Genomic DNA, 24,513 nt, shown 5'->3' on the forward strand with positions numbered 1-24,513 from the left:
TAGTAGAAAGTGCTTGTAGTTTATCTTATAGTAGATGTACTTCTAGTAGTTTGTTGTACTTGTAGTAGTGTACAGTACTTGTAGCTTATGATTGTTGTAGTAGCCTACTTGTAGTTTAGTTTCTAGTGACTTCTGTACTTCTAGTAAATCGTAGTTGTGTATTAGTAGTTATGGTACTTGTAGTAGTGTACTTATAGGTTGTCCTACTTGTACAACTTGTAGTTTAGTTTTTTAGTAGTTTTAGAACTTCAAGTAATGCAGTAGTACATTGAATTTGCAATTTCTTAATGTCGTATTAAAGGTACTAAGTCACTGGAGGATCAGATACTTAGTATTGTATTGTTGAGATGAAACAGATGATTAAAGTTCACAAGAGATTATGGATAAATTCCTTAAGTCTGTCAGCTGTATTTTATTTTTACAGGCTGCCTTAAAATAGATTTGACACCAGCTGACTGATCATTTTTATTTTGGTTTATTTTAGGTCCAATGAAAAGTCATCTCAGCAAGGAGTCACCTTTATGTTTATTATTTTAAATGTCTCGCTTGAATACAGACAGGCATGGTTGGTGCGGATGAACACTCCATCATCACAACACACGCGCGCACACACAAACACAGACACACACGCGCGCGCACACACACACCTCTTGTAAAACTTTTGTCTTTATTATGGACTTTTTTTAATACAATAGAAAGCAAAAAAAATGTAAATATTCTCTTTATCTGGTGGTCATATGTTACATTTCTTTAGATTTACAAAAGTGCAAAGAGATCCGCCATACATATTAATATTTATATCATCGTTAGAAGCCATTGCATGTGGGATTGAGTCCAAATATTGGAGTGAATTTGCTTGAACTTTTGTGATGGTAAAACAAGTCATCATCAAATGCCTATATTGATGATGATGGCAGACACACACACAATTATTTTAGTTGCTTAAAGCATAAATAGGTCTTAGTGTGAATGTACAATGTGTGCTGCTGTGTAGCTCCGCCCACTCATGCCATGGCAATAGTTTGAAAGAAAGGCTACAGGAAGTAATCTGGGGTGCGGCGGGTGACGTGGGGTTCCCCTCGGCGAGGCGCCGGATCAAACTGCAAGCTGGAATAAGCAGAAGGAAAAGAAAAGTGAGGATGATGTGTAAAAATAAGTGAGGATGATGTGTGAAAAGAAAAGTAGAAGAAAAGTGAGTAAGTGAATAGAGAAGGAAGAAAATAAAAGTGTGAATGATGTGTGAAAGAGGAGGAGAGGAAAATTGTGTAAGTGAAAAGAAAAGGAGGAAAAGAAAAGTGAGGATGATGTATGAAAGGATGTTGAGGAAGCGAAAATTGAGTGAGTGAGTAAAAGAAATTAAGGAACACAAGAAATTATGATGTATGAAAAGAAAAGGAGGAAAAGAAAAGTGAGGATTATATATGGAAAGAAAAGGAGGAAAATAATCAGTGATTGAGTGAAAAGAAAAAGATTGAAAAGAAAAGTGAGTGAGTGAAAAGAAAAAATGAGGAAAATAGAATTGAGGATTCATGTATAAAAAGAAATGGAGTAAAATGAAGGAGTGAGTGAAGAGAAAAGTGAGTGAAAAGAAAAGTGAGTGAGTAATAAGAAAAGAAGAAAAATAAATTTGAGTGAGTGAAAATAATGATTAAAAGAAAAGTGAAAATGTATGAAAAGAGAAGGAGGAAAAGAAAAGTGAGGATGATATATGGAAAGAAAAGGAGGAAAATAAGTGAGTGAGTGAAAAGAAGAAGATTGAAAAGAAAAGTGAGTGAGTGAGGAAAAGAGAGTTGAGGATTCATGTATAAAAAGAAATGGAGTAAAATAAAGGAGTGAGTGAAGAGAAAAGTGAGTGAAAAGAAAAGGAGGTAAAGAAAAGTGAGTGAGTAAAAAGAAAAGAAAAATACATTTGAGTGAGTGAAAATAAAAATGATTAAAAGAAAAGTGAAAATGTATGAAAAGAGAAAGAGAGAAACAAGTGAGGATGTCTTATGAAAACAAAAAAGAGGAAAAGTGAGTGAAAAAAGAAGGAAAAGAAGTGGGTGAGTGAAAAGAAAAAGGTAAAAAGAAGTGAGGACGAGAAGAAGGAAAAAAGTGAGTAAGTGAGAAGAAAAGTGCGTAAGCTAATAGAAAAGGAGGAAAAGAAAAGTGAGGATGATGTGTGAAGAAAAGGAGGAAAGGGAAATTGAGTAAGTAAAAAGAAGAGGAGGAAAAGAAAAGTGAGGATGATGTACGAAATGATGTGGAGGAAAACAAAAGTGAGGGAGTGAAAAGAAAAAGGAGGAAAATAAAAGTGAGAATGATGTATGAAAAAAGAGGAACAGAAAAGTGAGGATGAAATATGGAAAGGAGTAAAAAAGGGAGTGAGTGAAAGGAAAAAGAAGGAAAAGTGAGTGAGTGAAAAGAAAAACGAGGAAAAAAGATGAGGATGATGTATAAAAACAAAAGGAGTAAAAGAAAAGTGAGTGAGTGAAAAGTAAAGAACAAGAAAATTGAGTGAGCGAAAAGACAAAAGCATTAAAAGAAGTGAAAATGTGCAAAAAGAAAAACGAGGAAAAAAGAAGTGAGTGCAAAAGAAAAAAGGAAAAGAAAAGTGAGAGGAAATAAAAGAAGAAAAAGAGAAGTGAGGATTATGTATGAAACGAAAAGAAGGAAAAGTGAGTGAGTGAAAAGAAAAAGGTTTAAAAGAAAAGTGAGGAATTGATATGAAAAGAAAAAAGGGAGGAAAAGAAAAGGGAGTGAAAAGAAAAGGAGGGAAAGAGGTGAGCTTCCTAGTAAAACTTACAAAGAGTATTTCAGGGTGTCGTCCAGCTCCATGATAGCTGCCTGGTTGCCGCAGCGATAGCAGTAGTTGGGAGCGCTGAATATTGTCACCACGTTCCTCTCGTGGCACCAGTTGTAACCCTGCAACATATCATTAGCCAATTAGAACTGTGGTTATAATTGTTAACATTATTGTTATTGACATATCAGTGTGTGCTTGGACATGTTTTTGTGACAGATATACTGTACATGGTTTATAACACCATTCAAACCAATATCTTCTAAAAACACCATTCCAGAAGACTGGATTATGATTTTTTTTCCTACATTAAAACACTTCCTTGTGGTCTACATAACATGTAATGGTGGTTCTTTGGTCAAAATGTTGCATGGACTATGTTTTACAGGTCATCTTCAAGTCGCTTTCCGACAGTCGCTTGAGGATGTGCTGTTTTGTGGGCGGTCTTATTAACGTGGCTCACCTTCATCTTTGTAGCGGTGTAGCGTGCAAGGATGGGCATCAAAGAAGTGTCCAAAGATGGAGCTAACTGTTTTCATGACGTTCAGGCTTTACTTAAATCAACAACGGAGCAGCATCTCCTGAGCCGTGGCTCACTAGTGTCCTGTGAGAGCCCGTCCGGCCGGAAGTTTCTAAAACTAAAGTTCCTTGGGTAAAAAATGTAAACTCACTACACCGGTAACTTTTAGCGCTTCTAAAGCAAGTCTTCTGACAGATATAAGATAGAACGTTACGTTACTTTATATTAGAAATGGCAACAGCAGGAGATGAATTCCACATAACTAGAAGATGGAGAAAAAGAAGCAATTTATCGACTACTGTGTCAGTACAGACTACAAAGGCGGAAGCGCGTAAATTTTCACCACTTATGCAGATCCCAAATATACATCAGCAAGTACCGGAAGGTAAAACAAGTTGGTTTTGCATAATATTGCAAAACAAAACGCCAGATTATATGTCTGCTAATAGTTGCCATTTTGCGGTCCTTATACACACACTGACACCATAATAATCGTCGTCCGTGGCGGCTATCACTCGAAACGAGTAGGATTGTCCTCCTGTTGGTGGGATTTCTTTCAGGAGAAAGCCTGTGCGTGGAATCTTTTAAAGTGGGGAGACTGGTGCACAGACAGCCACCACACTGTCCTTGGCAAAGAGAAGGCCAAGGTCCAATAGCATGGAGACCAAGACAATTGGGAGTCCATCTTTGCTGCAGCCTTCCTCCGCCTTTGTGACCGTTGTGGAGCTTCTTTGCAACCATGATCCACCCACTCCGCCGTTGAGGTCTTTTTCGACGAGGGAGATGTGCGGACTCCAACGTCACTTTTTCGCTGTGGGGAGCTGTATCTGGTGGCAAGGTGGCACCTCCTCACAGCTGCAGGAGGCTGTCGGAGGACCGCCTCTGGTGCGCCTACCAGCACTTGCTTTTCTCTCAGGTTGTGCTCCCCTAGCCTTTTGTCTTCCCAGACGAACCCACAAGGCAGCGGGGACCATAATAATAGTCGTATGTTGAAGCACACTACAATCCATCAAGCAGTGCGGCTTACCAATGTCGTACTAAAACATTTTGACAGATTTTTGAGCATCGTGTGTAATGGTGTATAAAATATATATACACATATACATATATATATAAAATATTCTCAATGGAACATTTAAAGTTTCGGTGTTGTTTACTGGCGTCATATCGCTTATGTGAGACTGCCATCTACTGGTCACACTTTTCATTATACCATGTACCAAATAAAATAGCTTCGAGGTCAGTAAGCACAACCAAAATTATTCCATACATTAGGTTGTAAGGCGCACGGTTGATTTTTGAGAAACTTAAAGGATTTTAAGTGTGCCTTATGGTCCGAAAAATACGGTTGGATTTAAAAAGATTTGTTAAGACTTAAAAAGATTGGATAAGATTTAAAAAGATTAGATACGATTTAACAAGATTAGATATGATTTAACAAGATCGGATAAAGATTTAACATGATTGGATAAGATATAATAAGGTTTAATAAGATTGGATAAGATATAAAAAAAAATTAAATATAATTTAACGAGATTGGATAAGATTAATATTATTAAGATTTAAAAATATTAGATAAGATTTAATATGATTTTTGAAAAATTTTATAAAATTCAATAAAATTGGACGAAATTGGATTAGATTAAAAACTATTTAATAAAATTGGATAAGATTAAAGAATATTTAATAAAATTGGATACGATTTAAAAAGATTGGGTAAAATGTAATAAGCTGGATAAAATTTAATATGATTTAAAAAGACTGGATCAGATTTAGTAAGACTGGATGAAATTGAATAAGATTAAAAAAAGATTGGACATGATTTAATAAGATTGGATAATATTTAATAAGATTTAAAAAGATTGGATAAGATTGAAATAGATTGGATAAGATTTAAAAAGATTAGATACAATTTAACAAGATTGGGTAAGATATTTTAATAAGATTTAAAAAGATTGGACAAAATTTAGTACAATTTAAAAAGATTGGAATAATTTATTAAGATTGGATGACATTGGATAAGATTAAAAAATATTTAATAAAATTGGATACGATTTAAGGATATTTTTTAAAGATTGGGTAAAATGTATTAAGCTGGATAAGATTTAATACGATTTAAAAAGACGATCAGATTTAGTAAGATTGGATGAAATTGGATAACATTTAAAAAAGATTGGATATGATTTAATAAGATTGGATAATATTTAATAAGATTTGAAATGATTGAATAAGATTGAATTTATTTAAAAAGATTGGATAACATTCAAAATATTAGATATAAAAAATATTGGATAAGATTTTAAGAGATTGGATATATTGCAGATATATAAAAAAATAACGTTGTGTCGCATTTATTTTGTTTGAAAAGCGCTTTATAAAGTTTGATTTAATTTGATGATTTGAAATATTGCTTTGAGCTTTTTATAGCCATCCAGCCATCTTCTTCCCCTTATCCGAGGTCGGGTCGCGGGGGCAGCAGCCTAAGGAGGGAAGTCCAGACTTTCCTCTTCCTTATAGCCACATTTTCTTAATAAGTTATGGCCCTTGTAGTGAGGAAAGACAATGTGTCTCGTATTCAGGTTAGCATTTAAGCCAGCAAACGATTATGGCACTAGCTTGCTTCTCCAGGAAATGAGTAGTATCATCGGTACGGGATTAATCGAAGTGCGGTTAACAATCACGGTTTTGCCATCGTTTTAATTGGAAAAGGTAGATACTAGCCAGCGTGAGTTTTGTTATTATCATTAATCATTACATCCGTATAATACTTTGTTTGTTTTGAATCCCTGGAAAATCATAGAACTTACTAGCCACGCCCAAGTGCACAGTATACGTGACTGTCAACGCCAAGGAGGGACATTTTATCCGAGAGACTGTAGCAGCGTATGAAAATCCTAAACTAAAGTTAACATTTGTGTTTTGTTATTTCGAGGATATCGTATCCTCACACGATGATGACAAAGAGGCTCAGCCAATGAGAAAGAAGCAGAGTCGGACATCATAGTCATAGTACGTGGTTTCGGACATTGGGTTGTTATGATATGCTGTGATTTGTTGGCAGTGGCGTCACCAACCTTTTTGAAACCAAGAGCTACTGCTTGGGTACTGATTAATGCGAAAGGCTACCAGTTTGATACACACTTAAATAAATTGCCAGAAAGAGCCAATTTGCTCAATTTACCTTTAACTCTTTTGTTATTATTAATAATTAATGTAGCTGAGATAGGCTTCAGCGCCCCCTGCAACCCCAAAGGGAATAAGCGGTAGGAAATGGATGGATGGATATTTATCTTTGTGGAAACACTGATCATCTTAATGATTTCTCACAACAAATATTAATTTTTGTTGACATGTTTTAAATAGGTTAAAATCCAATCTGCACTTTGTTAGATTATATAACAAATTGGACCAAACTATATTTCTAACAGACAAATCATTATTTCTTCTAGATTTTCCAGAACTAATTTTTTTTTAAAGAAATTCAAAAGAATTTGAAATAAGATTTTTAAATTTGAATCTACAGATTTTCTATACTTGCCAGAATACTTTTTTTGAATTTTAATCATAATAAGTTTGAAGAAATATTTCACAAATGTTATTCGTCAAAAAAACAGAAGCTAAAATGAAGAATTAAATGAAAATGTATTTATTATTCTTTACAATAAAAAAAAAATAATAATACTTGAACATTGATTTAAATTGTCAGGAAAGAAGAGGAAGGAATTTAAAAGGTAAAAAGGTATATGTGTTTAAAAATCCTAAAATCATTTTTAAGGTTGTATTTTTTCTCTAAAATTGTCTTACTGAAAGTTATAAGAAGCAAATGAAAAAAAATAAATGAATTTAAACAAGTGAAGACCAAGTCTTTAAAATATTTTCTTGGATTTTCAAATTCTATTTGAGTTTTGTCTCTCTTAGAATTACAAATGTCGAGCAAAGCGAGACCAGCTCGCTAGTAAATAAATAAAATTCAAAAAATAGAGGCAGCTCACTGGTAAGTGCTGCTATCTGAGCTATTTTTAGAACAGGCCAGCGGGCGACTCATCTGGCCCTTACGGGCACCGCGTTGGTGACCCCTGCTGTACAGGATGTTGGCTTGGACCCCTCACCTCCATGACCAGCTGGTGGGCACGCGACACCAGCGTGAGGCGGTTGGCGTGATTGAACGTCTCCGAGATGTCCTGGCCGAAGGTGTAGCCGGCCCCTCGGGGGGAGATGCCCCATCCGCCACGGTCGTCGGGGTCTGACCACAGCAGGTCGCACATTGGGCCCTGCGTGGGTACAGGTAGTTTAGCTTTTTCACAATAAAAGCATTTTAGACGTCACATTCCAAGTTTGCAACTCACCTCGTGAGGCACTTCCTGTAAGCGATCTAGTGCCCTGATGTGGTCTAGGGTGTCGATGGACGGCGACAGGCCGCCATGGAGGCAAAAGATCTAGAAGGTGGATTTGATTATTCATTTGCTTCCTTTAAAACAGGGGTAGGGAACCTGTGGCTCTTATGATGATAAATCTTAGCTGACATTGCTTAACACAATAAGTAACGAATAACTCCACTGGTAATCACAGTGTTAAAAATAAAGTTCAAAATATAAAACATTCTCATGCATTTTAAATTTGAGATGTCCGATAATAGGAAGTGCCGATATTATCGGCCGATAAATGCTTTAAAATGTAAATCGGAAATTATACGTATCGATTTCAAAATTATCGGTATCTGTTTCAAAAAGTAAAGTTCGTGACTTTTTAAAACGCAGCTGTGTACACGGATGTAGGGAGAATTACAGAGCGCCAATAAACCTTAAAGGCACTGCCTTTGCGTGCCTGCCCAGTCACATAATATCTACGGCTTTTCACACACACCCGAGTGAATGCAAGGCATACTTGGTCAACAGCCATACAGGCATGAACAACTTTATGACTGATATGAATATGCGCCACACTGTGAACCCACACCAAACACGAATGACAAACACATTTCGGGAGAACATCCGCACCATAACACAACATAACAAATACACAGAACCCCTCGCAGCACTAACTCTTCCGGGACGCCACAATATACACCCCTGCTACCCCCTACAGACCCTGCCCACCTCAACCTCCCCATGCTCTCTCAGGTAGAGCATGTCCCAAACTCTAAGCTGCTGTTTTGAGGCATGTTAAAAAAAAAAGAATGCACTTTGTGACTTCAATAATAAATATGGCAGTGCCATGTTGGCATTTTTTTCCATAACTTGAGTTGATTTATTTTGGAAAATCTAGCGGGGCATCACTAAAAATTAGGCATAATAATGTGTTAATTCCACGACTGTATATATCGGTATCGGTAATTAAGAGTTGGACTATCGGCAAAAAAGCCATTATCGGACATCTCTAATTTTAATCCATCCATCTGAGCGGTTTAGCTCGGTTGGTAGAGTGGCCGTGCCAGCAACTTGAGGGTTGCAGGTTCGATTCCCGCTTCTGCCATCCTACTCACTGCCGTTGTGTCCTTGGGCAAGACACTTTACCCACCTGCTCCCAGTGCCACCCACACTGGTTTGAATGTAACTTAGATATTGGGTTTCACTATGTAAAGTGCTTTGAGTCACTAAAGAAAAAGCGCTATATAAATATAATTCACTTCACATCTGTTTTCTGCCGCACCTGTTCAAGAAGTTTCATTAATGGTAAGAAGCGTTTTATTTATCATTGGCTAGCTTCAGAATAACAATGTTATTAAAAATAACAAGGGACTTATTGTAGTCTAAAAATTTTAGTTTTACTTAAAAATACACGCATTTAGTTGCATTCAGTGTTAAAAAATATGATATGGCTCTCACGGAAATACATTTTAAAATATTTGGCTTTCATGGCTCTCTCAGCCAAAAAGGTTCCCGACCCCTGCTTTAAAACAAAAAAAAAAGGCAGTTGCATCGCCCACCTGAGAGTCCACCAAGGCGGTGAGAGGGAGGTAATCGAACAGGTCAGTGAAGAACTTCCACACGTTGGCGTTCCCGTACTTCCTCAGGCACTCGTCGTAGAAGCCATACACCTGCGTGATCTGTCTGCTCTCGTGGTTCCCTCGCAGGATGGTGATGCGCTCGCGGAAACGCACCTGAGAGACCGGCGAGCGTGTGAGCACGGCGCTGCATACGTTTCATCATCATTGTTTTCGCCGCTCACCTTCAGCGCCACCAGTAGCGAGACGGTTTCCACTGAGTAGTAGCCTCGGTCCACGTAGTCGCCCATGAACAGATAGTTGGTGTCGGGGGACCTGCCGCCGATCTTGAACAGCTCCATCAGGTCGTGGAACTGGCCGTGCACGTCGCCGCAGACCGTCACAGGACATCGAACCTCCTGGACGTTTGACTCCTTCGTAAGAATCTCCTTGGCCTGCGCGTGCGCACACACACACACACACACACACACACACACACACACACACACACACACAGATGTTCGTCGGTTAGCACAGTGTTTTTCAATAATAATATTGAATTTCCGATATTACTTTTTAAAGCATTTATCAGCCGATATTATCGGACATCTCTAAATATAACCTGCACAGGCATTTTCCAAGAAACAACTGCACTTTGATGTCTGGCCTCTGAGCCCTTGAGCTCTTGAAATTGCGGCCCTCTTTAAAATGTAGTTGAACAGCCCTGACTTCGGAGGATGTAACCAAGTGGCGGGGACCAATGAACTCGGTAGAAGGTTTTCGTCATGATTGTGCTGAGGTGCACAGATCTTGGTTAACCCACAAAGGGTAAGAAGTGAGGTCAGCACTTGACGTGATATAATCCCATTAAACTGAAGAGGACAAAGGTCCTCCGCTGATACTACTACTTTACAACTTCACAAGCGCAGAGGATGAAGCACTCAAGCTGTTTGTGGCAGATTGACAGTCAGTAGATTGTCCAACAGCTGTCCATGAAGACACTTGTACTGTGCTCAGACAACAAACAAAGCCTTACTTTGGACAATAAAAGCTTATTTACAGTACATAATAGCATGCTTTTAGGAGCAAATATGACCCAAATTAAGGTGCACATTTAGAAAAGTTGGTGTTTAAAACTTGCAAAATCATGTTTTATATCATGATGTATGACGTTAAAAGGTCTTTATTTTTTTGTTTTGTCTCACCTTCCTTCTGTTTGTTTACTTTACATCGCCATGGCGGCCTGTTTAGGCAACAAACTAGTTTAGTGCAGTCATCTCCTTGAGGTGTATTGCTGTGGTCACATGAAAATAAATGGAACTATAACTCACTTTATTGGACTCTGACGTCACCCTCAAGTTTAACAAGTTTTTTTTTTAATCGAGGTGATGTCACTGCTTCCCAGGCAATAGAGAGACAACGGAGCATTTCCGAGCAAGCGGAGACGCTCAATCCTTCAATCAATCAATCAATGTTTACTTATATAGCCCTAAATCACTAGTGTCTCAAAGGGCTGCACAAACCACCACGACATCCTCGGTTGGCCCACATAAGGGCAAGGAAAACTCACACCCAGTGGGACGTCGGTGTCAATGATGACTATGAGAACCTTAGAGAGGAGGAAAGCAATGGATGTCGAGCGGGTCTAACATGATACTGTGAAAGTTCAATCCACAATGGATCCAACACAGTCGCGAGAGTCCAGTCCAAAGCGGATCCAACACAGCAGCGAGAGCCCCGTTCAAAGCGGAGCCAGCAGGAAACCATCCCAAGCGGAGGCGGATCAGCATCGCAGAGATGTCCCCAGCCGATACACAGGCAAGCAGTACATGGCCACCGGATCGGACCGGACCCCCTCCACAAGGGAGAGTGGGACATAGAAGAAAAAGAAAAGAAACGGCAGATCAACTGGTCTAAAAAGGGGGTCTATTTAAAGGCTAGAGTATACAAATGAGTTTTAAGGTGAGACTTAAATGCTTCTACTGAGGTGGCATCTCGAACTGTTACCGGGAGGGCATTCCAGAGTACTGGAGCCCGAACGGAAAACGCTCTATAGCCCGCAGACTTTTTTTGGGCTTTGGGAATCACTAACAAGCCGGAGTCCTTTGAACGCAGATTTCTTGCCGGGACATATGGTACAATACAATCGGCAAGATAGGATGGAGCTAGACCGTGTAGTATTTTATACGTAAGTAGTAAAACCTTAAAGTCACATCTTAAGTGCACAGGAAGCCAGTGCAGGTGAGCCAGTATAGGTATATATGTATGTATATATGTATATAAAGGTATATACAGTACAGGCGTAATGTGATCAAACTTTCTTGTTCTTGTCAAAAGTCTAGCAGCCGCATTTTGGACCAACTGTAATCTTTTAATGCTAGACATGGGGAGACCCGAAAATAATACGTTACAGCAATCCTTGTGTTTTGTTTGCCGCAAGTCCTTTTGGACTCAACTTAAGAGGGGAATTGCACTTTTTTTTGGAATTTTACTGATTGTTCACAGTCATTCTGAGAGACAAGAACACATCTTTTTTTAGGGTATTAAAGTTGATTAAAAACGAGGCACCGTTGTAGCCTTCAAAGATCACTAAAACTATTTTAAAGTCCTCCCTCAATGTTTTAGATACACAGTATCTAGTGTATAATGTATATACAGTTGTGGTCAAAAGTTTACATACAGTTGTAAAGAACATAATGTCATGGCTGTCTTGAGTTTCCAATAATTTCCACAACTCATTTTTTTTGTGATAGAGTAATTGGAGCACACACTCGTTGGTCACAAAAAACATTAATTAAGTTTGGTTCTTTTATAAATTAATTTTGGGTCTAATAAGTCTGAATATATATGTGTCGGCCAAATCTGCTGGGTCAAAAATATACATACAGCTATGTTAATACTTGGTTACATGTCCCTTCGTAGGTTTCACTGCAATAAGGCGCTTTTGGTAGCCATCCACAAGCTTTTGGTTGAATTTTTGACCACTCTTTTTGACAAAATTGGCGCAGTTCAGCTAAATATGTTGGTTTTCTGACATGGACTTGTTTCTTCAGCATTGTCCACACGTTTAAGTGAGGACTTTGGGAATGCTTTTCTAAAACCGTAATTCCAGCCTGATTTAGCCATTCCTTTACCAGTTTTGACGGGAGTTTGGGGTCACTGTCCTGTTGGAACACCCAACTGCGCCCAAGACCCAACCTCCAGGCTGATGATTTTAGGTTGTCCTGAAGAATTTGGAGGTAATCCTCCTTTTTCATTGTCCCATTTACTCTTTGTAAAGCACCAGTTCCATTGGCAGCAAAACAGGCCCAGAGCATAATACAATTACCACCATGCTTGACGGTAGGAATGGTGTTCCAGGGATTAAATGCCTCACGTTTTTCCTCCAAACATATTGCTGTGTATTGTGGCCAAACAGCTCAATTTTTGTTTCATCTGACCACATAACTTTCCTCCAGAAGGTCTTATCTTTGTCCATGTGTTGTCATATGAAACAAAAATTTAGCTGTTTGGACACAATACACAGCAATATGTTTGGAGGAGAAAAGGTGAGGCGTTTAATCCCAGGAACACCATTGTGGCAAAATAAAGTATGTGCTCCAATCACTCTAGCACAAACAAATAAGAGTTGTAGAAATGATTGGAAACGCAAGACAGCCATGACAGTGTCCTTCACAAGTGTATGTAAACTTTTGACCACGACTGTATATCATGTAGTAAGAAACATGTTCATATTGATATGTAATATGTTCAATATTTACTGTATTTTGGTCATTCTAAGCATTGCCGGAACTAATTTCCTTGCCGCATTTATATCCGTTTCCATAGCAACACACTTCCGACTTCCATCAAAAAATACGTGTTCCTAATTCCGGATACAAACGCGAGAGTTAGTAATCATGGCAGACTTGGTAACAGACAATGAAGACCACTATTTTAGGACAAATCATGATTCACAACCTTATGTTTTTGACGCTGAATATACAGAGGATGAACTGCTGCCTATAGAAGCGAGCACAAAGAAACGTTGGGAGCAGAAAAAAGTCGAGAGGTCAGTCATGCCGTCCTCACTCTCTCGGTTATTGATAGTATAACCAAGCTATACCGACAATAATAGATTTCTTACCCAAAATCAAGAATTTATTGCTCCCATTTCATTGTTAGCTACCAGGAACAAACAGATTTTTACAAATTAGAATGGAAAAAAAGTTAAAATGCCCAAAAAAACTTTGCTTTTTGTCTCTCATAAGTATTGTGAACGATAGGCAAAATTAAAAAAAAAAAGTGCAGTTCCCATTTAAATCAGAACTTTGTACAACACGTAGTCGCCATTACTATTAACTACAAGCAAAACCAACCTGTACCTGTCACTCGTGCACATCAAAGTCTTTCACCTGTCACTCGTGCACATCAAAGTCCTTCACATGCCACTCGTGCACGTCAAAGACCTGCACCTGTCTCCTGTACAACATAAATACCTGCACCAAAGGCCATGGAATAAGAGAAGAAATAACATGCTGTTTGTCTATTTCCTGTCCTCCCCCATGAAGACGCTGCTGTGATTCACTGGTTATCCTGACTCCCGCTCGCCATGCCCTCGGCCTTACATAGCGTTACTGATGCAGCAATCCTTTGCATCCTCCGACTATTTTTTTACAGCTTTGGAGTGGGCGCATCATGCCAGCGGTCCAAGTGGCACAGTGTGAGAGCTGCATCACAGAGAGAAAACAAGAAGGATGCCCTACAAGATGCAGATGCCGCTGAAATAATCGCGTGCCTTCTTTAACAAGTCACTTTGAGTAATAAGCACTTCAAGTCAGAAAATATCAGCAGGGCCCACCTGCCGGTCTTTGTAACATCACATTTCATTAACTCCAGCATTACCGCATTTTGCCCTGAGCTGGGCACAACTCACTTAAAAATAAAAATGTTTGTTTACTCGTATTAAACTACAAATTAACCAAAATAATGCTTGAAAGAAAACTGCACTTTTTGGGGGAATTTTCCTATCATTCACAATCCTTATATAAGACTAGAACACATGTTTTTGGGGCAATCGAACACATAAATAAACACTGGCAAAAGTCAGCTAACAATGGAGGTAATGGGCGTTGCTCTATTCTGCCTATAAAGCACTCTAAAAACATGCAAAAACATTCAGAATTGTTTTATATACACACAATAAGTATATATGTAATTTAATAACATTCATAATAAAATTTGATATTTATGTATTTTTCCTCATTTTAAGCATACGGGGGTGTATTCCTTTCACAGACGCATCACAAAGCTTTTTCTTTCAACAACAACACTACCGTATTTTTCGGACTATAAGTCGCGTCTTTTTTTGTAGTTTGGCCAAACTATAAAATACATTTAAAAAAAAAATAAAAAATAAAAATGTATTATATTTTTTTTTTGGTTTGGCCGGGTCTCACCCCCCGCCGGACTATGGAGAAGACTGCGACTTATAGACCGAAAAATACGGTAGTTATCATGCAGACCTCATGAGAGACAATAAAGATCACTTTGGGACAAATGATGATCCAGAAACTTATATTGTTGATCCTGAATATAAGCAGAATGATCTACAAGTTTTAGAAGCTGTGTGCTAAACAGATGCAGCTTTAGTGAAACACTAAGCAACAGGTTTCTGTATTGCTAAGCGCTAAGGGTGTATCCCGCCTTCCGCCCGATTGTAGCCGAGATAGGCGCCAGCGCCCCCCCGCGACCCCAAAAGGGAATAAAAATGGATGGATGGATAAACATTAAATACAAACTATGAACAAACTAAAACAATCATTTACTGTACAATGTCTGTCTTCGCTTGGATGCCAACAGATAGCATGTTTATATCTTCCTGTTTAGATGAAGAATTAATCATAATTTTATAAGTATTTAAAAAACGGTGCTGCAAACGTGTCTTTTTGTGTCTTTCTCGCCATCTCCGTGCCTAAGTTGGATGTCAAAGTTTATTTGGTTTATGTGCACAACCTTCCTATCCAGGAAGGAGGCATGATTTATCATCTAGAATTAACGTTTACCAACTCAGATGCAATACAGCAGCTCAATATGTCAATATAGCAGCATAAGCTTGTTAGCGCTTTGTGATCACGGCACCGCTAAAGATTGTTTGTCTGTATGACAACAATATTGCTTAATATTCAGGACGCAACATGTAAATGGAGTATTGTTGGCACTTTTCGGATGTGTTATTACAGGGCTATATGGGCGGAATAGTGTACTCCCACCAGCTGCATTGTTAGCCAACGTATTTCACGACTTAGAACGCATAAAAAAAGAATAAACATACCTCCAACCTCCAAGGCCAAAGCTACGAACTATGGGAGACCGGGCTTTCTGCTCCGCTGCTCCCAGTCTGTGGAACACTCTCCCTGACCACCTGAGGGTACCTCAGACTGTGGATTCTTTTAAAAAAGGTATAAAAACCCTTCTTTTTAAAAAAAAGCCTTTTTATAGATATATGCAAACTAGTTCTAGCTATTAGGCTGTTGTAATTTGTATATTTTATTTATTTCTATTATCTTTTTATTATTATTTTTTAATACACTGTAGCACTTTGAGGGTGTTTGCTCAATGTAAAGTGCTTTTTACAAATAAAATATATTATTATTATTATTATTATTATATGTCTTGTTGTCTTACATAAGGATTGTGAATGATAAGCAGCAGTTACTCTTTAAGTACAATTTCAGCAAAGTACTACATTAGTGCAATTACAAATTTAGTGTTTTGTAAGAGTGCAACAATTATCAATCGCGAATAAAATCTGTCGCAGAAATAATAAATATATAAATAATCGTCAGCAAAGACATAGCTTATGTTTTTCCAGACAGAAACAAACATGAGCGCGTCAGCACGACCAGTAAGCAGGAGTAACAGAAAAATGGCTGCGGCCACAGTAACAGCAACGCCAGCACAAACATGAAAAAAATGGGAAACAATATTAATTTTCCGGACAGGAGGTCAGTGATGCGGCAGCTTTTAAAGCGCAGTCTTGTCAGAAAGGAGTTAGTTTGCTGCCAAGCTACTTAACAATGAAACGAAAAATGTTTTTAATAAAATTATAGCCAAAATCCACATTGTTTTTGTAGCTCTTTCCAAACACATTTCTTTTGGAGGAAATTACACAACGTTGGTGTTGTTGCTAGCATTTGGACTCTGCTCTTTGCAGCGTATTTTCCGGACTATAAGGCGCACTTAAAATAATTGTTTCCCCTCAAAACTCGGCAGTGCGCCCTATAACCAATGCGCCTAATGTACGGAAGAATTCTGGTTTTGCTTACCCACCTCGAAGCAAATTTTATTTGGTACATGATGTAATGATAAGTGTGACCAGTAGATGGCAGCCATACATAAAAGATGTGTGTAGACCAGGCCTGGGCAATTATTTTGACTCCGGGGCCAAATTTAGAAAAAAAAATGTGTGTGGGGGCCGGTAACTCTATTTTTGGGAAAACAAATATAAAACCTCACAATAAAGTCTGATTGAATGCTAAAATTTTTATGACAGACCGCCTTAAAAAACAGCGAAATATGGACGCGAAGGGTAAAAAAAAAATCTCCAATCTGATATATCTGATAAATTACTAAACTTTAGAACTTTCTGGTAAAAATCTCCTTCTGCCTCTGTCCCTGACACCCACATTTCAGGCTCTGGAAACATTCTGTGGAAACGCTCCCCACCCACACTGCTTGGTGCCTCGTCTGAGCTGCTGTGACATAGATCACCAAATTAAACAATGGATGTCCGCTAACTTTTTGCAACTTAATGCCAAAAAAACAGAAATGCTGATTATCGGTCCTGCTAGACACCGACCTCTATTTAATAATACAACTTTAACATTTGACAACCAAATAATAAAACAAGGTGACTCTGTAAAAAATCTGGGTATTATCTTCGACCCAACTCTCTCCTTTGAGTCACACATTAAAAGCGTTACTAAAACGGCCTTCTTTCATCTCCGTAATATCGCTAAAATTCGCTCCATTTTGTCCACTAAAGACGCCGAGATCATTATCCATGCGTTTGTTACGTCTCGTCTCGATTACTGTAACGTATTATTTTCGGGTCTCCCCATGTCTAGCATTAAAAGATTACAGTTGGTACAAAATGCGGCTGCTAGACTTTTGACAAGAACAAGAAAGTTTGATCATATTACGCCTGTACTGTATATACTTTATATACATATATACATACATATATACCTGTACTGTATATACCTTTATATACATATATACATACATATATACCTATACTGGCTCACCTGCACTGGCTTCCTGTGCACTTAAGGTGTGACTTTAAGGTTTTACTACTTACGGATAAAATACTACACGGTCTAGCTCCAGCCTATCTTGCCGATTGTATTGTACCGTATGTCCCGGCAAGAAATCTGCGTTCAAAAGACTCCGGCTTATTAGTGATTCCTAGAGCTCAAAAAAAGTCTGCGGGCTATAGAGCGTTTTCCGTTCGGGCTCCAGTACTCTGGAATGCCCTCCCGGTAACAGTTCGAGATGCTACCTCAGTAGAAGCATTTAAGTCTCATCTTAAAACTCATCTGTATACTCTAGCCTTTAAATAGACCTCCTTTTTAGACCAGTTGATCTGCCGCTTCTTTTCTTTCTCCTATGTCCCCCCCTCCCTTGTGGAGGGGGTCCGGTCCGATGACCATGGATGAAGTACTGACTGTCCAGAGTCGAGACCCAGGATGGACCGCTCGTCGGGACCCAGGATGGACCGCTCGCCTGTATCGGTTGGGGACATCTCTACGCTGCTGATCCGCTTGAGATGGTTTCCTGTGGACGGGACTCTCACTGCTGTCTTGGAGCCACTATGGATTGAACTTTCACAGTATCATGTTAGACCCGCTCGACATCCATTGCTTTCGGTCCCCTAGAGGGGGGGGGTTGCCCACATCTGAGGTCCTCTCCAAGGTTTCTCATAGTCAGCATTGTCACTGGCGTCCCACTGAATGTGAATTCTCCCTGCCCACTGGGTGTGAGTTTTCCTTGCCCTTTTGTGGGTTCTTCCGAGGATGTTGTAGTCGTAATGATTTGTGCAGTCCTTTGAGACATTTGTGATTTGGGGCTATATAAATAAACATTGATTGATTGATTGATAGTCACTAGTAGTGTTGTACGGTATACGGGTAGTAGTATAGTACCGCGATGCTAATGATTCATATTCGGTACCATACCGCCTCTGAAAAGTACCGGTCCACCACACTCTTATGATTTTTTTTTAGCTAAAATAAAGCCAATAATAAAAAAAATTCCAGTCCCGTTTATTTAGAAAAGTATCGAAAAGTACCGAAAAGTATTGAAATAATATTGGCATCGGGACAACACTAGTCACTAAAATATCATGTGGTCATTAGAAAACATCATTGCACATCAAAATAGCAGCTTCACTTTCCATCTTAAAGATCTGAAAAAAAATATTTGGGAATGTCCGGCGGGCCAGATTGAAAGTTTATCGGGCTGCATGTGCCCTTAATTTGCCCAGGTCTGGTGTAGACTGTACTTAGATGGCAATATGACTCAAGTAAACAACACCAACATTGTATATGTTCCATTGAAAATACAGAACATTACAAACGGCGCTCGAAAATCTTTCAAATCTTTCTTTCCTTTCTTAGTTTATTTCGAACATGACATACCTACAACATTATACATCAGGCAATTTCATCATTTCACAATACACAATACATCATGTCCGTAAAGGAGTAGGAAGAAGCAAAGCTTATTTAATCCGACCCATTTCCCACGTCAGAGCGCCCACAAATATATACATTAATTCACTGACCTTCTTTACAGCAAAATATCAAAACAGCAAAATGACATCTGTGAATGAGTAATACAACAGTTTTGTAACATGTACTTAATTAATTCAGTCATTATGAACATACTAAAATGAAGAATATCCTATTTTCAATAAGTTTGAAAGTGTTTCTCATAATTCTTGTTCTTTGTACTTTGTAAGCACTATTAATTTGAGCATCCTCTTAAACTGGATCATATCAGTACAATGTTTAACTTCTTTACTTAATCCATTCCAAAATTTTATTCCTCATACTGATATGCTAAAGGTTTTAAGTGTTGTACGTGCATATAAATGTTTTAAACTAGATTTTCCGCTAAGGTTATATTTCTCCTCTTTAATTGAGAAGAATTGTTGTACATTCTTTGGTAGCAGGTTATAATTTTCTTTGTACATCAATTTAGCAGTTTGCAATTTTACCAAATCACCAAACTTTAATATTTTTGACTCAATACATTTTTAGTATGACTTTGGTAAGCTATGAAGCCGCACTGCTTGATGTGCTTCAACATACGAGTATTATTAGGGTGTGTGTATAAGCTACGACATATCTGGCATTTTCTTTAGAAATATTATGCAAAGGCATAATATTCTTACCTTCTGGTAACCGCTGATCTGTATTTGGGAACTGCATAAATCCTGAAAATTGCGCGGATCCGCCTTTGTAGTCCGTGGAGACACTGTATTCGATAAACTTCTTCATTTTCCTCTATTTTCTTGTTATGGGACATTCATCCTCCGCTTTTGCCATTTCTAATATAAAGTAGTGTAAAGTCCTTTCTTAGTAAACTCGCCATCAAAGCGCTAAAACATACCGGTGTAGTGAGTTTACATTTATCACCCAAGGAACTTTATTTAGTAGAGAGTTCCTGTCGGACGTTTTTTCACGGGACACATTTACGGTGTTGTTGTTTCCGGATGAAGAGATGCTGCTCCGTTATTGATTTAAGTAAAATCTGAATGTCATTAAAACAGTTATCTCCATCTTTTGACACTTCTTCCACTCCCGTCCTTGCATGCTACACCGCTACAACAAAGATGACGGAGAAAAGACGCAACCGAAGGTGAGCCACGTAGATAAGACCGCCCACAAAACGGTGCATCCTGTCAGAAAGCAGCTTGAAGATGATCTGTAAAACATAATCTATGCAACATTTTGACCAAAGAACCACCATTACATGTTATGTAGACCACTAGGAAGTGTTTTCCATTGTGAAAAAAATAATAATAATATGATTCCTTTAATGCTTTGATTTTAAATAATGTCTTATGTAAGAGTTATTCTTTCTGTAACAACCTAATGAGCAGCAAAGTTACACTTAGGGATGTTTGATCCAGGTTTATTTTAAGGTAATGCTATGGCAAACGTGACTCTACTTTTGCGGCCACAAGACCTGGGTAAACTACTTCGGAGAAACCAGAACCAGAGCTTGAGGAGGCACTGCAGGTCCCCAGTAGTTGTGTCATTGTTGTCCTACCCAAACCCTGACGGGGTACTGTTATGTTCCAGTTATTTAATAATTTCAGCTTTTTTCACGTCTCTGTGGAGCTGACCTCGCTGAGCCCGGAAGAAGATCCCCTATGACTATCAGTTGGCTTCCTAGCGCAGTGTTTTTCAACCACTGGGATACAGTCTGGTGTGCCATGGGAGATTATGTAATTTCACCGAAAAATATTTTTTACAATCCAGAAATTATAATCCGTAAATAATGTGCCGTTGTTGAGTGTCTGTACAAGCTCGGCAGTGCAACCGTTCAATAGTCTTCCATATCAGTAGGTGGCAGCAGGTAGCTAATTGCATTGTAGATAAGACGATGGTTTGTCGTGATCCCAATATGCAGATAACAGCGGGATGCAGGGTGCAGGTAAAAAGGTATCCAATGCTTAAACCAAAAATAAACAAAAGGCTGAGTGCCCCTAAGAAAAGGCCTTGAAGCTTAAGGATGGCTTTGTAGAACGGAACTAAAACTGAACAGGCTGAAAAGTAAACAAAAACAGAATGCTGGACGACAGCAAAGACTTACAGCGTGTGGAGGAGAGACGGTGTTCACAAAGTACATCCGAAAATGACATGACAATCAACATTGTCCCCACAGAGAAGGTTGGCGTCCGCACAACTGAAAAAGTCTTAATTGCGAAAACAGAGCAGGTGCTGGGAATAGCACTCAAAGGAAGGCATGAAGCTGCTACAGGGAAACACCAACAAAACAGGAAGGGCCACCAAAATAACAGCGGAAGGCAGGAACTAAAGCACTACACACTGGAAAACAACAACAAACTCAAAATAAGACAACCTGGTGGAGTTACATTTTTTAACCTTTTCTGCTAATGGTGTGCCTTCGTATTTTTTTCATAAAAATGTTTTGCCTTGACTCAAAAAAGGTTGAAAGACACTGGCTTAGCAGACTGGATTCCCACATAATCTATTAATGTAACAAGTCAATAATTATAGCCACTTGTTGTCCATTACAGTTCATCACCATGGACATGGGTCCCCACATTTGCGGTCCCTTCCAAAAGGTTTTTGGAGTTTTTCCTTGCCTGGATGTGTGGTTAGTTTTAGATCAGGGGATAACGTTCAAAGTTTGTGGAGCCCTTTCAAACATTGTTATTTGAGGCTAAATGAATACAATTTGATTGATTGACAGCTTTGAACAGGTTTTATCCGGCCCGCGTGATGAGTTTGAGCCGAAATTTTTGAATGAAAGAAACGGCTATTCTGAATGTGTCCACTAGATGACACAATAGCAATTCTGTGTATCTTTGTAGATCAGGGGTCGGCAACCTGCGGCTCTTTGATCCCTCAGATGTGGCTCAGCTGCATACTTGCCGACCCTCAAGATTTTTCCGGGAGGTTGTCCGGATTTCAGTGCCTTTCCCGGAATTATCCCTGAGCTAACATTCTCCGGTTTTCACCCACATAACTATTTTGAGGGCGTGTTGTGGCGACAATGCTTTTGACGTCCTCTAAAACATATCGTAGCGCCCGCCTTCACGCCATGCAATATGCGTGCCGGCCTGTCACATGTAGCATGCGAGCCCTGAAAGCACACATCATCAACTGCAAGGCATACTTGGTCAACGGCCACACAGGTTACACCGATGGTTGTGATATAAATAACTTTAACACTTACTAATATGCTGTGAACCCACACCAAACAAGAATTACAAACACGTTTCGGGAGAACATCCGCACTGTAACAAAACATAAACACAACAGGACCAATACCCAGAATCCCATGCATCCCTAACTCTTCCGGGCTACATTATAGTCCTCCTACCACCAAATAACGCCCCCCCCCCCCCTGCCCACCTCAACCAACCCACGGAGGGACGTGGGGGTTGTTGATATTTTATTATCTTGATGGATTGAAAATAAACACCAATGAGTGGACTGATGAACATTATCACATCATTTATTCAGAAAGTATAAATAACAACTAGAGATGTCCGATAATGTTTTTTAACCAGTCCGGCCTACTTGGGAGTAGATTTTTCTCCATGTGCCCCCCCCCCATCTAAAATGAGTTTGACACCCCTGGTTTAAACACTAAAAAAGCTGATGCGGTGTAATTTTAAAAAAGCCAAGACGCCATTTTAAGAATGTATGGAAGACGACAAGACGTCCATGGTGGCAAGACTCAACTGGCGGGAAAGGAGGTCCCTTCAAGATAAAATTCTCACCTTTTCACACAAATTCTTCACTTGTCCCTCTGTCAGCTGTTTACACTCGTTGAGCTGCTCGATCCATTGATCGAGTTCCTTCGTAAACACCTTGTCCTCCATCTTTGTGAATCAGTGTGGAGCGGGAGGGGACGAAGAGGCGGACGGTCTTTTCCAAGCGGTGGGCGGCTCGCTCTCTTTGCGGGGAACAAGTTGCGTTCTCTACGGCTAGATGGAGAACGACGCTTGAATTAAAAGTAGAAGAAGGGGAGGGAGCGAAAATACGTCAGCTGGAGATCCCAAATGTATCATGTCGCCGCAGACACTGCAAGACACGCCCACGACGGCGGCGACAGCGGAAGTGACGTAGTAGGTTGAGAGACGATACGGTGGCCCGGAGGTAAAATACTCCCAATTAAATCCGAAATAAATTAAACCATAATTCAATTTTAGAGCAAGTAATGTGATATATTGAATAAATTAATGCAAAAACAAAAAATGAGGTGGATTAAAAATAGGAAAAAAATCAATGTGGATATACATTATTGTCATTTAGCAATTACTAAGCAGAACATATGAGAGTACACTATGGGTTATGTTGGTCTAATTAAAATTATGTAAATATCAAGTAGAGTACAAACAAAATTGATTTACATGATTCTTATTCATTCCAATTCCACACGGATTCATATAAAACTCGATTACACACACACACACACACACCTGTATATATGTATGTATGTATATATATATATATATATATACATATATATATATATATATATCACTGTGCATATATATTAAGAGTGTGAACCTTTGGGCAACTAACGATTCTATCCAATTCTAGATAAAACACAATTCTCAATTCAGACCGATTTTCACAATGTATTATTTGGTGCAATAATCATAGTGAAACTTTTTAGGTGAGAAAAGCTCCTTTTAGTTGCAAGGAGATGACCTGAAAATGTAAAAAATATAATAATTTATATATATATATATATATATATATATATATATATATATATATATACATATATATATATATATATATATATATGTATATATATATATATATATATATACACATATATATGTATATATATATGTATATATACATATATATGGATGTATATGTATATGTACATATACATATATATATATGTATGTATAGGGCTTCACGGTGGAAGAGGGGTTAGTGCGTCTGCCTCACAATACGAAAGTCTTGAGTAGGTTCAATCCCGAGCTCGGGATCTTTTTGTGTGGAGTTTGCAGGTCCTCCACGTGAATGCGTGGGTTCCATTCGGGTACTCCGGCTTCCTCCCACTTCCAAAGACATGCACCTGGGGATAGGTTGATTGGCAACACTAAATTGGCCCTAGTGTGTGAATGTTGTCTGTCTATCTGTGTTGGCCCTGCGATGAGATGGTGACTTGTCCGGGGTGTACACCGCCTTCCGCCTGATTGTAACTGAGATAGGCACCAGCGACCCCACAGGGAATAAGCGGTAGAAAATAGATGGATATATATATATATATATATATATCCATATATATATATATATATATATATATATATATATATATATATCCATCCATTTTCTACCGCTTATTCCAATACAATATATATATATATATGATAAATAAATAAATGATAAATGGGTTGTACTTGTATAGCGCTTTTCTACCTTCAAGGTACTCAAAGCGCTTTGACACTACTTCCACATTTACCCATTCACACACACATTCACACACTGATGGAGGGAGCTGCCATGCAAGGCGCCAACC

At 38.8% G+C, this 24,513-nt stretch overlaps 1 protein-coding gene across 1 annotated transcript; it reads right to left on the reverse strand.

Annotated features, from left to right (window-relative positions):
* Nucleotides 1-507: 507 nt before the first annotated feature.
* On the reverse strand, nt 508-23,093 carry ppp2cab (protein phosphatase 2 catalytic subunit alpha b). The gene is made up of 7 exons (XM_061891479.1): nt 22,751-23,093; nt 9,471-9,680; nt 9,229-9,402; nt 7,649-7,738; nt 7,412-7,573; nt 2,786-2,904; nt 508-1,107 (listed from the first exon to the last, which is right to left on the reverse strand). Exons 1-7 carry the CDS (start codon nt 22,850-22,852, stop codon nt 1,035-1,037), a joined length of 930 nt encoding a protein of 309 aa, XP_061747463.1. The 5' UTR covers nt 22,853-23,093; the 3' UTR covers nt 508-1,034.
* Between the last annotated feature and the right edge of the window lie 1,420 nt (nt 23,094-24,513).

This window comes from Nerophis ophidion, linkage group LG28 (genome assembly GCF_033978795.1).
Source record: "Nerophis ophidion isolate RoL-2023_Sa linkage group LG28, RoL_Noph_v1.0, whole genome shotgun sequence".
NCBI classification, from domain to species: domain Eukaryota; kingdom Metazoa; phylum Chordata; class Actinopteri; order Syngnathiformes; family Syngnathidae; genus Nerophis; species Nerophis ophidion.

What these genes read in the sequence shown, in the direction of transcription:
- ppp2cab (XM_061891479.1), bottom strand. Translation starts at nt 22,852, where the DNA reads ATGGAGGACAAGGTGTTTACGAAGGAACTCGATCAATGGATCGAGCAG. An exon ending in CGCTACTGGTGGCGCTGAAG is followed by an intron (nt 9,403 to 9,470) that starts GTGAGCGGCGAA and finishes CCGGTCTCTCAG; the next exon opens with GTGCGTTTCCGCGAGCGCAT. An exon ending in GACACCCTGAAATACTCTTT is followed by an intron (nt 1,108 to 2,785) that starts GTAAGTTTTACT and finishes TGCTTATTCCAG; the next exon opens with CTTGCAGTTTGATCCGGCGC.